We start from the raw sequence: 15,677 nt of genomic DNA on the forward strand, positions 1-15,677 counted from the left end.
ACCTTTTATTTATTTATTTTTTTTAATAAATCTTTATTCACTTTTTAAACTCACAATAAGTATAACACAAAATACAATCATTTTATACTTTAACATTACTTATTATATCATCAAATTATAGCTTTCATCAAATATCTCCCCTCCCTTATATCCAACAATTAATCATAAGCCGAAGAAATCATAAAATATTCCCACCCTCCCACCCCACCCTAGACGTGTATGAACAAAAGGGAATTAATGTTTATTCTATGCAATACTTTCAATTTTTACAGTATCTTGTTAATGGCTCCCAAATAACCTGAAATCTCTTAAAATTTCCTTTTCTTTTCAGGCAGCCAAACTGAACACATGGCTTGCCAAAATTGTGTTAGAAGCTTCCTCTTATCTCGATTTTAGAAAACAGATAAAAACACAATTATTCAAAGGCTGGGTTCTTAATGTATCTTATTCTTTAAATTAATATCTTTTATCTCATTTTAAAACTGTTTGTATTTTTTTTATATTGTATGTATTTAATTAACTTTGCCAAATCTTAGATGATTTGTACTGCATGTACTACGCTTGATTGTTGTGATCCGCCTAGAACTTCCAGGTATGGCTGTAAATAAAAATAAATTATTATTATTATTATTATTATCAAGAGAGCATAGAGTGGCTTTTGGGAAGCAGAATCGAGCAAAGCTGAAAGCAAAGCGTCTGTCACTTTATCTTCATTCCCAGCTGTGATCCATTGTGCCTCTGTTTCATACTATAAGATGAACTTGACTGGAGGCAGTATCTCTGAATTTACAGCAGGGCCAACTTAACCATTAGGCAAAGCAGGCACTCACCTAGGACAGAAGTTTCGGAGGGGGGATGGGGGGAAAGAGGAACAGCACAGAGCAGCTGCAATCAATGGAAAACAATAGATCTTGACAGTCAGACAACTGAAAGAAGCAGCAGCATTTGGTTTTCAGGGGGGATGGGTCATTTTCAAGTATTCTTATTGGGAAAGAGCTGTATCAAAATCAGAAAATCTCTTAAATATCACCTCAAACTAATCATTTGTATGATTTAAACATCCCTTAAAAATAAAGTGGAGGGGAAAAAAGTCTCGGTCAAATATTGGTCCCCCAGTACTCAAACTATCAATCAGGCAAAAGACTAGGGTACAACTAATCATCAATCATTGTTGCCCCCAGGTACTGTAGATAGATTGTGAGCCTGCTAGGACAGATATGAATACTTAGAGTACCTGAATAAAACACTTTGAATAGAAGTGGTATAAAAGAAATTAATTAAATAAATATTACTGCATACCGGGGGATCCATGCCTAACATACACACCAGATTTCAAAAGGTATAAATCTTTGTACCCATAATTTGGTGTAAAAATCAACTCTGTATGTGGAGGGGGTGGGGAGGGTGGAATTCTATAAGTGGCGCCTACAATGTAGGTGCCTATAATAATAAAAATCGACTTAAAAATTAGAGTTAATGGCATCATTCATGAGCTTTAACAAGCTCAAAATGACAAAACAGTAAGGTTGATTGGGTGGTAGGTGCCTACATCTAGGCCAGGGGTTCTCAAAGTCCCTCCTTGAGGGCCGCAATCCAGTTGGGTTTTCAGGATTTCCCCAATGAATATGCATGAGATCTGTGTGCATGCACTGCTTTCAATGCATATTCATTGGGAAAATCCTGAAAACCCGACTGGATTACTGCCCTCAAGGAGGGACTTTGAGATCCCTGAGTAGGCCATAGGTAGCAGAACGCTGTTTTGTTTGGGGATGGGGGCCCAAAAGCTCTGCCCTAGCCAGCAGAATCCTACAGCACAGCCTCTCACCGGCTCCCGACTCCTCCACTCACCTTCTCCCGGTGCCGTACTTTAAATCTTCGGACAGCCGCCGCACAGCATCAACGAGCGGGCCTGCTCCCGGAAATAGAAGGAAGGGTTATGGGGCAGACCCGCTCATTGATGCTTGTTGCCATAACCGACCGCCAATCTTTGGGGAGGAAATGGTCCCTGTGGCCTCTCCTGTTCCGACGCCCTTGATCTAGGCACCTAATACCATGTAGGTATGGTTAGGGGTGGATCAGGAGCATTTTTTAAGTTAGGTGCTGCTAACCATCGCTAACAGAATTGTGCTACATTGTAGGCAAGATCAACCCTTGCCTACATTAGAGATGTCTACAATATAGGCACAAGTCTGTTTAGTAATGTCTAACGTGTGATTGACATGTCTAGATGTGTACATTGTAAGAACATAAAAATAGCTGTACTGGATAAGACCAATGGACCATCTAACCCAGTATCCTGTCTTCATAGAGGCCAATCCAAGTTAACAAGTACCTGGCAAAAACCCAAATAGTAACAGCATTCCATGCTACCAATCCAGGGCAAGCAGTAGCTTCCCCCATGTCTGTCTCAACAGCAGACTATGAACTTTTCCTCCAGGAACTTGTCCAAACATTTTTTTTTTAAACCAGCTACATTAACTACTCTCACCACATCCTATGGCAACACATTCTAGTGCTTAACTATTCTCTGAGTGAAAAAATCTGACCCTAAATACAAAATGCACACAACTCGAAGCATCATTTATAGAATGGTGCTCCATATGGATTTTATTTTTTTTTCAGCTCCATTTTTTCAATGCCATTTATTGAATCTACTGCAAAATGACCAATTGCGCCCTAGTCTTTTGTCTAATTGACTGTTTGAATACTGGTGAGCAATACTTACCTGAGGTCTTTTTTCCTCCACTTATTTTTTTATTGAAAAGTGTTTAAACCGCAGAGATGGAGTTGATTATTTTCAGTTGATGCTTAATAGATTTTCTCATTTTCAGATAACCCATTCACCTGAATAAATAGTCATCGGCTTGAGTAAATGGCTTTTGGAAATTGCCCTCATTCTGTACGTGCATAGAAAACCAAGTTTAATATTTTAAAAGTGTGATGCCCTTCGTGCATTTTTACAGGACTGTTCTGGGCTGAGAATTCTTGGGATAATCATGAATATTGAGTTTAATTAGTGGGGGCTGGGGGTATGAAGTATCACTGAGGAATGCAAGGTTGAAAGTTTGCCTAGGGCAGTGTTTCCTAACCCTCTCCTAGAGGACCACCAGCCAATTGGGTTTTTGGGATAACCCTAATGAATATGCATGAGAGAGATTTGCATATAATGGAGGTGACAGGCATGCAAATCTGCTCCATGCGTATTCATTAGGGCTATTTTGAAAACCTGATTGGCTGGTGATCCTCCAGGACAGGGTTGGGAACCACTGGCTCAGGGTGTCTAATATTCTGGTTTACTATCAAATGAGCACTGTATGAGCACTGTGGTTAATTTGTATACTGTGGAAATTTTCTGCAATGCACATTCTTATTCTCTTTCTTTTGTATCTGAACATCTTTAGATTATAAAAAAATGTTCTATATTTCATACCTTGATTCTCCGTTTGAATCTTATGGAAATCGCATTGCCGAACTATTAAATTAGGAAACCCTTAACAACTACATGGGGCCACTAAAAAATTCTCAGCCCAACCAAGAAAGTTGGGGCAGTCTCCATCGAGGGCCATACACTTAGGGCTCCTTTTATTAAGGTGCGCTAGGGCTTTAATGCACGGAATAGCGCACGCTAGACCTTAACGCCAGCATTGAGGTGGCGTTAGTTCTAGAAGCTTAGCGCGCGGTGTAGTGCACGGTCATTTCTTGCGTGCACTAAAAACGCTAGCACACCTTAGTAAAAGGAGCCCTTAGTCCAGCGATTTTTCCACTTTTTTCATTTTGTATTTTTCCAACAGAAAGAAAAAAAGTGGAAAATCATTGGACTAAGTGTATAGCCCTCGATGGAGACTGCCCCAACTTTCTTGGTTGGGCTGAGAACTTTTCAGTGGCCCCTCATAGGTATTCAGCATTAGAAATGCACTGAATTATAAAACGTGGAATGTGTTTATGACTATACCTGGTCCAAGTCATTTTAAGCATTAAGGACCATATTCTAGCACACACACGTACCCGATGATGGTGTGCGGCAGTTAGGGAGCTTTTTGCTCTTTATTCCTGCCTTGATTAAGCGTTGGAGTGACGACGTGTTACTTTCTCCCTTAGCTGACCATTTCACATTGAGTGTTCATGGTATACAAATAATTATTATTATTATCACTATTGTGTTTGTTTAAAGAAGAAAATTTGGGGGGCTCGTTTTAGATGCAATGTAGTGGTTCGGGTCATTGGCATTGCTGCTTATTATTGTTCTTTCATATTCTATATGTGGCACCCAAAAAAAACAGTACCGACTAGAACGGCAGCATGATTCTAGTCTTTAAACCCGTTACATTAACGGGTGCTAGAATATATGTGTCTGTCTGTTTGTGTTTCTTTATCTCTCTCTCCTTCCTTGGCTGCTGTCTGTGTCCTTCTGTTCCCCCCCCCCCCCGAGCAAAGCTGTTTGCCCTAAGCACACCCCTCCCCACAAAGCAGCCCCCTTTCCCTCTCCCTGTCTCTCCATGGCCCCTTCTGTCTTCCCCCCAGAGCAAAGCTGTCTGTTCCCAACACACCTCCCACCCAAAGCAGCCCCCTTTCCCTCTCCCTGTCTCTCCATAGCCCCTTCTGTCTTCCCCCAGAGCAAAACTGCCTGTCCCCAGCACACCTCTCCCCCAAAGCAGCCCCCTTTCCCTCTCCCTGTCTCTCCATGGCCCCTTCTGTCTTCCCCCAGAGCAAAACTGTCTGTCCCCAGTACACTTCTCCCCCAAAGCAGCCCCCTTTCCCTCTCCCTATCTCTCCATGGCCCTTTCTGTCTCCCCTCAGCACACCCCTCCCCCAAAGCAGCCCCCTTTCCCTGTCTCTCCATGGCCCCTTCTGTCTTCCCCCCCAGAGCAAAACTGTCTGTCCCCAGCACACCTCCCGCCCAAAGCAGCCCCCTTTCCCTCTCCCTGTCTCTCCATAGCCCCTTCTGTCTTCCCCCAGAGCAAAACTGCCTGTCCCCAGCACACCTCTCCCCCAAAGCAGCCCCCTTTCCCTCTCCCTGTCTCTCCATGGCCCCTTCTGTCTTCCCCCCAGAGCAAAACTGTCTGTCCCCAGTACACTTCTCCCCCAAAGCAGCCCCCTTTCCCTCTCCCTATCTCTCCATGGCCCTTTCTGTCTCCCCTCAGCACACCCCTCCCCCCAAAGCAGCCCCCTTTCCCTCTCCCTCTGGCCCCCGTGTATTGATCCCCCTGCTTACCCTCCCTCCATCCCGGCGTCTTCTAGCGTCTTCTAGCCTTCTCCTCTTCAAAGCAGGCCGCGATCGTGGTGGCCGGCCCCAGCGAACCTCGCAGGCCGCTCCCCAACCCGGAAGCATGCTCCCTCCCGACGCGATCCCATGCGTCAGAGGGAACATGCCACCGAGGCCGGAAAGCGGCCCACGAGACCCGCCAAAGCCGGCCACGATCGCAGGCTGCCACGAAGAGGAGGATCAGAGGCAGCGGCAGCAGCGGTGAGCAAGGGTGGGAGGAGGCTTGCTTTGGGTTGGTGAGTGAGGGCAGGAGGAGGGGAGTGGCCAGAGTGATCCCTGGACGGGTTCTAAAATGGAACACGGCCACGGATCACACACCACAGCAGCAGGGATCACGCTTTTTTAAAAGCGCATGCGCCGCTAACGTTTTATTATATAGGATGCTAAAAACATAAGAATAGCCTTACTGGGTCAGACCAATGGTCCATCAAGCCCAGTAGCCCATTCTCACAGTGGCCAATCCAGGTCACTAGTACCTGGCCAAAACCCAAAGAGTAGCAACATTTCCCATGCTACCGATACAGGGCAAGCAGTGGCTTCTCCCATGTGTTTCTCAATAACAGACTATGGACTTTTCCTCCAGGAACTTGTCCAAACCTTTCTTAAAACCAACTACGCTATCTGCTCTTACCACATTCTCTGGCAATGTGTTCCAGAGCTTAACTTTCTCTGAGTGAAAAAAAATTTCCTCCAATTGGTTTTAAAAGTATTTCCCTGTAACTTCATCGCGTATCCTCTAGTCTTTGTAATTTTTGACGGAGTGAAAAATTGATTCACTTGTACCTATTCTATTCCACTCAGGATTTTTTTTTTTATTATTATTATTTTTATTTAAATATAACAATTATAATACATACAGTATTCTAAAGCAATATGAGTCCACATCAAGGAAGAGAAGGAGGTCATTCTTAAACATACATAATCAACAAATAAAAGGGAAAAAAAAGCCTGTATATCTCTGTTTTAAGTTTTATTTTGAATACCCATTTCCCTATCTATCAGGAATCTTTCCAACTGATCAGGTTCAAAAAAGGCATATGACATATTTAAATAAGTAATCATACATTTAGCAGGAAATTTTAAGAAAAAAGTTGCTCCCAATGATAATACACGAGATTTGTATTGAAGAAATTGTTTCCGCCTAAACTGGGTAGCTCTACAAACGTCTGGAAACATTTGCAGTTTCTGCCCACAAAAGAGAAAATCTTTTTTCAAGAAATAATTTTTCAACACCATACTTTTACAATTCTCTGAGGCAAAGGTAACCAAGAGGGTGGCACGATCTGAAATATCATTGTAACTTGTTTCAAGAAATAATGTTAAGTTTTCCAATGGATCTTTTCTCTGGTTAGATTCATCAGATGTACCATCCTCTTGGTTAACCAATCCCCTCATTGGGAAATAGAAACATCTATTCAACATAATAGTTTCAGCATTGCCCAATTGTAGAACCTCTTTAAAATATTTTCTAAGTAGTATCTCAGGAGAGAGCAATGAGCATTTTGGGAAATTCAATATTCTCAGATCCACTCAGGATTTTGTAGACTTCAATCATATCTCCCCTCAGCCAACTCTTTTCCAAGCTGACCGTTTTAGTCTTTCCTCATACGAGAGGAGTTCCATCCCCGTTACCATCTTGGTCGCTCTTCTTTGAATCTTTTCTATCGCCACTATATCTTTCTTGAGATAAGGAGACCAGAATTGAACGCAATACTCCAAATGAGGTCGCACCATGGAGTGATACAGGGGCATTATGACATTCTTAGTCTTGTTAACCATCCCTTTTTAAATAATTCCTAGTATCTTATTTGCTTTTTGGCTGCCGCCGCACATTGGATGGAAGATTTCATCGTATTGTTTACGATAACACCCAAATCCTTTTCTTGGGCACTAATCCCCAAGGTGGACTCTAGCATCTGGTAACTGTGATTCAGGTTATTCTTCCCAATGTGCATCACTTTGCATTTGTCCACATTAAATTTCATCTGCCATTTGCATGCCCAGTCTTCCAATTTCCTAAGGTCCACCTGCAATTTTTCATAATCCGCATGCATTTTAACAACTTTGAACAGTTTAGTGTCATCTGCAAATCTAATCACCTCACTCGTCATTCCAATTTCCAGATCATTTATAAATAAGTTAAATAGCACTGGTCCTAATACAGACTACTGTTTACTCTCCTCTATTGAGAAAAATGACCATTTAACCCTACCCTCTGTTTTCTATCCGATAACTAACTCCTAATCCACAACTGAACTTTGCCACCTATTCCATGACACTTTAATTTTCTCAGGAGTCTCTCTTGAGGAACTTTATCAAAAGCTTTCTGAAAATTTAGATATACTATATCAACTGGCTCACTTTTATCCACATGTTTATTCACACCTTCAAAAAAGTCAAGCAAATTTGTGAGGCAAGATCTTCCTCGGCTGAACCCATGCTGACTCCGTCTCATTAAATCATGTTTGTCTACGTGTCCCACAATTTTATTTTGTATAATTGTTTCTACCATTTTGCCTGGCACTGAAGTGAGGCTTACCAGTCTGTAATTTCCCAGTTCTCCCCTGGAGCCCTTTTCAAAAATTGGCGTAACTTTGGCCACCCTCCAATCTTCAGGTACTACAGACAATTTTAGCGACAGGTTACAGATTACTAACAGCAGGTCAGCAATTTCATTTTTGAGTTCTTTTAATACCCTGGGATGTATACCATCTGGTCCTGGTGATTTATTACTTTTTAACTTGTCGATTTGGCTCAGTACATCTTCCAGATTCACTGAGATTTCTTTCAGTTCCTCCGCAACATCACCTTTGAAAACCATTTCCGGTTCAGGTAGATCTCATACATCTTCTTCCGTAAACACCGAAGCAAAGAATTCATTCAGTCTTTCCGCTATGGCCTTATCCTCCCTGAGCGCCCCTTTTGTTCTTTGATCATCCTATGGTCCCATAGATTCCCTCACAGGTTTTCTTCTTCTGATGTACCTAAAAAAATTGCTGAGTTTTTACCTCTTTTGCAAGTATATTCTTTCTTAGCTGTCTTTATCAATGCTTTGCATCTAACTTGCCAGTGCTTGTGTTCCTTTCTGTGTGTCGCATAACTTTTAGGCATACTCATTTAAGCCAGCTAAAACAGGGCTTAAATGCCTGTGCCTAAGTTGTGTATGGATTGGGTATATTCTTTAACAATGCACATAACTTATAGGAACACCCACAACCCTTTCATGCCCCTCCCCCGATCATGCCACCTTTTCAGATTTGCACACTGAAACTGGTAAATGCTTTTTATAGAATCATGCTTTCCAAGTTGTGCGTTTAACTTTTCATTAATGCCTTAGCATCAGTTACGAGGTGCTAATTGCCAATAATTGGCACCGATTAGGTCAATTAACCAATTAAGTTGTGTGTGCAAATTGGCTGCATGCACCAATTTGTGTGCACAACTAAAGACCTCATATACAGAATTTGGGGATAAATGCATATGTTAAAAATGTTGGGGGGGGGGGTCCTTTTACTAAGCTGTGGTTAGAACAAACCCAGGCTTACCACAGCAAAAAAATGCCTTACCCCGGAGCATGCTGAGACGTTCTGCAGTAATTTTTGCATGTGTGCGTGCTACTCAAGTTGGTCTGGGAGAGGAAAGTGGCCATGTTCTGTGCTAATCAGATAGTGCAGATATATTGCCATAAGCTAACCAATTAGTGTGTGCGCCCCTAGGGCCTGATTCTGTAAAGGACGCCTATATTAGGCACTGCTATGTGCCCTAATCGCAGACGCCTAGTAATGCCTAACTTCAGAATCTGCACGCAACTTATGTTTTTAATTGGCTTCGTTAGTGCGGAAGTGACGGCGCCAGTTTTCAGTCAGTCAATCCCAAAAAATTTAAATGAACAATTATGAGTTACACACACAACTCTTAGAACACCTAGCAATGCCTAAGTAGAGGTGCCCTCTAATGCCTAATTATGCCTACCTGTAAAGTAGGTGTGGTTAGGAATGAAGAATGGGCATGGTTGATTTATGTGCCGCTAGGTGTCTGAATTAGGTGCCGGTAAATTAGGCCAAGTAAAATCTACCTCTAGGATGCCTAGCAGTGCCTAAGCATGCCTAGGTACTGCTGGGTGGGATTCTATAAAAGGCGCCTAGTGGTTGATTGACAACCATGCCAAGCAGCGCCTATAATGTAGGGGTGCTTAGGCGTCGTTTATAGAATCTAACCCTTACTACCTACAAGATGGGCAGTAATAGGGGTTCACACGCTAATGGGAAAATTAGTGCATCGCCATTAATGAGGAAAATAGAAAAATCGGCCATTGTACCCCAGCGGAAAAATGGCCTTAAGGAATGGCTCATGTAAGGATGTGCTACGGCCACTTTATTTATACCGCAGTTTAGTAAAAGGGTCTTTTTAACTGTTAACAAATTTATTAGATTAAAGATCAAAAGTGTCTGATTAAAAGAATACCCTGATCCATTACTTTTTAAACTATTGTCTTCCACATAGCTACGATCGATTATGAACAGTTCCATAATGAAATCATTTCCTTCTTTGGAGACGACATAAAAACCCAGGAGATTAAAGCTTTTTTCAGGAAGATTAGCAGTAATCCTGAAGCTCCGATAGACTGGAGTGAAGTGAGTATTGAAATCTTTTCTGTAAGGTATATTTGTCAGTTTAAATGTGAGACACTACACATCTAGATTATACCCATCGGCCATAGCAATCAATTTGATTGATTAAGCTTTACTCGCAATGTTTGATCGCACACAAAGTCTGGATTTCCTCAGACTCGCTGAGCAAAGAAACATGTCAGACTACAGAAAGTGAAGAAATACTGAAAGCCCCACTTTGTAGATTAAATATGCATGAAAAAATATAAGCACAAAGTGGTAATTGTATATCTAGCTGTTTATGAAAGAGTTGCAAATTATTACATTTTTTTTATTTATTTGTTTATTATTTTAACAATATTAAACAAGAGAATAAACTTCTTGTACAGAAAATGAATAAGAGGTGGATTCCAATATCACAACAATAAATTTTTTAAAAGTAAAATTATCAACTTAATCAATCTTTAAAGTCCCATATTGGAGCGATCCAAGATTCAAATGAGTGAATCAATATAAAAAGAAAGGAAATAACATATCCTGTTGAAGAAAAGCAATTATTAAATTTAACACAGTTTAACACACAGGGCCCAGCTGAGACTTCTTAGTTTTATTTATTTATTTATTTGGGGATAGATTCACTAAGCCCACCAATCAAGTTCCGACCACTTTGTGACCCCTTTGCGACCCAATTTCCCTCCGACCCGATTCACTAACCTCTGTCCCGCTCATCCTCCGATCCATGCAAGCAAACGAGGGGGAACGGCATTCAAATGTACACAGGCAGCGATTCACTAAAAAACAAACAAACCTGCAACACCGGCTGGGCTGGCCGATCAACAAACAAGCAACTACTGGGGCCCAGTCGTTTAGTTGTGTCCGACTGTATCTCCTGCTCTCTGCCATGATTCTGCAGCTCTCTTTCCGCCCTGCTCTCTTCTGCCCTGACTCTGCTGCGATTCTCCTGCCGCCCTGCCCCGAGTCTCCTGCTCTTGTCCCAGACTCTCTGCCGCAATTCTGCTGCCGCCCTGCCATGCCCCGAATCTCCTGCTCTCTGCCATGACTCTCTGCTTCGATTCTCCTCCCGCCCTGCCCCGAATCTCTTGCTCTCTACCTCGACTCTCTGCTTCGATTCTCCTGCCGCCCTGCCCCGAATCTCCTGCTCTCTGCCCCGACTCTCTGCTTCGATTCTCCTGCTGTCCTGCCCCGAATCTCCTGCTCTCTGCCCCGATTCTCCTGACACCCTGCTATGCCCCGAATCTCCTGCTCTCTGCCCCGACTCTCTGCCGCAATTCTCCTGCTGCCCTGCTCTGTCCCGAATCTCCTGCGCTCTCTGACCCCGACTCTCCTGCTCTCTGCTCCAAGTGCTACCCTGCTTCTGCCACGGCCTTACCTTGCAGTGCGAGCCCGTGGTTTTAACCCACTGGTAACTTTAGCTCGCTGGGCTAAAGTTAAAAGTAAAAAAAAGGTCGCTGCTCTTTAAGCATGTGCAGATCATCTACAGATGGTCTGCGCATGCATCGGGATCGCTACAGAGCAATCCGGGCGGTCAGTTGGGGGCGTGATTCCGATCGCCCTCATTTGCATGAGGGTGATTCGTGATTCAGCCCCCTAGACACGGATTGGATTGGATCCCTCACGGATCCGATCCGATCCGTGCCCTTAGTGAATCTGGGCCTTATTTATTAACCACCTTTTCATGAAGAGATTCATGCAAAGTAGTTTACAGTTTATTGAACTGTAGTCAGGTACTCTTAAGTATTTTCTTTATCTGTCCTGGCAGGCTGTTAATCGCCTTTATGATGAGATTCACCCAAGATGGTGTACAGCAAGTATAATTCAACACAATGCAATTTTGTTAACAGCATAACAGTAGTGAGGTAAACTCAAAATCAATAAATTGAGGATTACTATGAAACAGTTTCAAAAATATACCTAAAACAGCTCTGAAATTCAAATAAGAGAGATATAAAACATCAGCATAATACTTATTAAACAACTAATAAAGTACACATCAGAAGATTCAAATAACATAAATATGACGCTAATGCTTTTATGCAATGCAGCTTATCCTTTAGCTAATGAGCCAAGTGCAGTTATTAGTTGGGGACAAGAAGATGGGTGTTACAGGGTCCCTTGAGATAAACAGATGTGAGAACCCCCCCCCCCCAACACCTACCTAACCTCCCGATGATAGGCAGAAGGTATGCCAACTTCCTCCTGCCTGCCTCCCACTTCCTGACTGACCCTACCCCCCCCTACACATACAAAGTTCGGCAGAAGGGATTCTTACTCCCTCCTGCCTCAGCTCACCTCTTCAAAATGGCTGACCTTCCCCTTCCCTGTGCATCCTGGGATGCACAGAGAGGAATCTAAAGCTCTGAATGGCCCAGACATCTAAGGCTCCTTGCCTTGTGGCTTCGGGGCATCTTGACGGCTCAGCTGATCGGGAATTTCCCTGCCACGATCAGCTCAGTTGGCAGAGAGAGCAGCAGCGATGGGTAGATTTTGACAGAAGGAACGGGGGAAGAAGCTGTGCCTAGCAATTGCTCTTCTGAGCAGGCACCAGTTCCTCCTTCTTTTACCGGCATATAATTTGCATGCTAATCATGCAAAGCATCACCCTATTAGGGAGAAATTGCTCTTGCCACAGTATTTTTTAATGTAGCGTCAGAGCATTGTTCATTGGGACCTGAGTCCACACCAATACAGGTAGGATAGCCAGCAGAGCACCTTGAGGCTTGGGTCTCATATCTCTTTTCAAAGTATTTATTAGTGACATTGCAGAAAGACTTGAGTCATGTTGCCTGTTTGAAGGTGGCACAAAAATGGGGTAATAGGGTAGACATAATAGTAGGGGTGATCAAAAAGGAAGAGGATTTGAATAAACTAGAAAAGTAGTCTGGGGTTTCAAGGCCGAGTGTCGGTGTAAAATCACACATCAGAGGTATAAAACATCCATTGGCTACTTATCAATAAGGTGGACAAAAATGTGACAAGTGACAAAGAGGAAAGAAATCCAAATTAATAACCTTGATCGTGTATGACATTGCCAGTCGGTCATAAGTGTAATAGTCATGCTTATTTTGGAGGGGAGGAAAACAAAGGGTTAGGAAATCATACTGTCATTTGGGGATGGGGACCAAATCGGCATTTATTTTTTAATTTATTTTAAAAATTTCTATGTAATTTCTATGTAAAAATTTCTATGTAAACGGTTTACATAATTTACATACATAGGGCTCCTTTTACAAAGGGCTCCTTTTATCAAGGCACGCTCTACGGGGGTTAGCGCGTCGGACATTTTATCACACGCTAACCTACGCGGCAGCCTAAAATCCTAACGCCTCGTCAATGGAGGCGTTAGGTACTAGCGCGGCAGGTGGTTTAACGCGCGGTATTCCGCACGTTAAACCGCTACCGCGCCTTTTGTAAAAGGACCCCTGAGCTGCACTAGCGGTTTTAGCGCACACTTAGCGTGCACTAAATTGCCCCGCACGCTAGATGCTAAATGCCAGCATTGAGCTGGCGTTAGTTCTAGCCACGTAGCGCGGGTTTAGCGCGCGTGTGGCAATTCTGCGTGCGCTAAAAACTCTTATCGCAGCTTAGTAAAAGGAGCCCATAATTTTAAAACAAATAAACATACAAACAATCCTCAGACATCATGTCGACAAAATAATGCCATAGCTTGCATAGTAAAGATCATGAATAGTTCATCAACTTTGCCAGAGAGGAAAATTATTGGCTAGAGAAAGGCATCTATAAATAACCGCGTCTTAAGTAGTTTTCTAAACATGCCCTTTTCACGGCAGTTTCATATCTGACCCGCCGAGGAGTTTCATATGTTAACTTCTGCACAACAAAAAGTTATTTTACCAATCTTGACAAGCCTTGGATTCACTGTCGTCTTCAGTAAAGCTAGATTCTCAGAGCGCAATAATCTTTTTGGTGTATAGCTAAGTATATTATTTTTAAACAATTCTGGAATGATGACAAATCATTACTGCTTTATTCTGTACTCTGAATGCAGTTTTTGGAGATGTGGTGAAATGTGATCTTATTTAGGCAATCCCATTATCAATCTTGCTGCTGCGTTTTGTATAACCTGCAATGCTCTAGGTGTCCAACCTGCGGCCCCTTGAAGTATTTTGTACGGCCCCGGTTGAGAGTGATGCAGTGTTTTCCTCTACTGCCTCCGGGTGTTTACCGTCTTGCTGCAACGTTTGTGCAGCCCCAGAAAATTTTTTTCGGCCAATGCGGCCCAGGGAAGCCTAAAGGTTGGACACCCCTGCCCAGGTCTACATCTTGCTTTTGTTATTCCAAGGTACAGGGCATTGCAGTAATCGAGTCTCGACAAAACTATAGCCTGGACTACCGTACGGAAATCATATGGTGCTAACATTGGTTTTAATCGGTGTAACAAGTGCATTTGTGCGAAACATACTTGTACGGTCTTGGTTACTTTTGCGGTATTTGTAATATATCAGCAGGGAAACCTAATGGTATGCTTAACTACATAAGAAGACGCCATAAGAAGGGAAAAGAGGCGATGAAGAAATTATAATGGTCATTTATAGCTCATTATTGTGAACAAGTGCAAAGTGATGCATGTGGGAAAGTGGAACCTGAACTATAGCTATGTGATGCTGAGTTCTGTGTTAGGAATCACAGCCTAGGATAAGGATCTAAGTGTCATTGTCGAAGATATGTTGAAACCCTCAGCTCAATTTGCGATGGCTAAGAAAGCAAATAGAATGCTTGGATTTAACAGGAAAGGAATGGAGAACAAAGATGAAAATGTTATAATGCCCTTGTCACTCTAAGGTACGGCCGCAACTTGAATATTGTGTGCAGTTCTGGTCGACGGATTTCAAAAAAGATATAGAATTAGAAAAGATACAGAGAAGAGGGACAAAAATGATAAAAGTTTGGTATGACTTCCCTATGAGGAAAGGCTAAAGTGGCCAGGGCTCTTCAGCTTGGAGAAGAGACAGCTCGGGGTGATATGATAGAGCTCTATAAAATACTGAGTGGAGTGGAAAGGGTACATGTGAATCGCTTGTTCACTCTTTCCAAAAATGCTAGGACTAGGGGGCATATAATGAAGCTATTAAGTAGTAGATTTAAAATAAACTGGAAAAAATATTTTTCACACAACGTGTAATTAAACTCTGGAATTCATTGCCGGAGAATGTGGTGAAATCAGCTTAGCAGGGTTTAAAAAAAAAAAAAAAGCTTGGATACTTTCCTAAAAGAGAAGTCCGTAGGCCATTATTGAGATGGTTTGGGAGATTTTCTCCAGTTTATTCCTAGGATAAGCAGCATAAATTCTGTTTTATTACTTGGGATCCAGCTAGGTACTTGGGACCTGGGTTGGCCACTGTTGGAAACAGAATACTGGGCTTGATGGACCTTCAGTCTGTCCCAGTATTGCAATTCTTATTTTCCTAAGTATTTCTTGAAGCAGTATTTTTAGTAGGACAGTGAAAGAATGAAAATACCTCTGTGCAACACAAGCACAGAATTTACTCACTGGAAGAAAAAAAGGCTAAAAGTAGGATATAATTAAAAACATTCAAATATTTTGCAGGCTGTAGTAGTTTTTTTCATAGGAAGAAAATTCAAAAAGGGCCATAAAATGAAGCTGGAAATATATGTGCAAATCCTTCTTAATTGAGGGGGTTAGAGGCTTAGAAATACCTATGAGCAAAAGTGGTAATTATGAGAGCTGTGGCCTAGTTTTAAGCATGTGTGAGACAGATACAGAGCACAGTGATAAAATGAGTGAGTGAAGTTAGGTAAAAGAT

At 42.4% G+C, this 15,677-nt stretch overlaps 1 protein-coding gene across 10 annotated transcripts in view; it reads left to right on the plus strand.

Annotated features, from left to right (window-relative positions):
* Nucleotides 1-15,677, plus strand: part of WDR64 (WD repeat domain 64) — a 249,732-nt gene that overhangs the window by 19,100 nt on the left and 214,955 nt on the right. For 8 of the 10 annotated variants that reach the window (XR_004538666.1, XR_004538667.1, XM_033935909.1 and 5 more), the window contains exon 2: nt 9,767-9,897. The exons of the other annotated variants lie outside the window; for them this stretch is intronic. Coding sequence is in view for 6 of the 8 variants with exons in the window: in XM_033935909.1 (XP_033791800.1) it covers nt 9,767-9,897 (131 nt within the window). In the remaining 2 variants the exon portion in view is untranslated. The remainder of the gene's footprint in view (nt 1-9,766; nt 9,898-15,677) is intronic. 10 annotated transcript variants of the gene reach the window in all.

Source organism: Geotrypetes seraphini, chromosome 3 (assembly GCF_902459505.1).
Source record: "Geotrypetes seraphini chromosome 3, aGeoSer1.1, whole genome shotgun sequence".
NCBI classification, from domain to species: domain Eukaryota; kingdom Metazoa; phylum Chordata; class Amphibia; order Gymnophiona; family Dermophiidae; genus Geotrypetes; species Geotrypetes seraphini.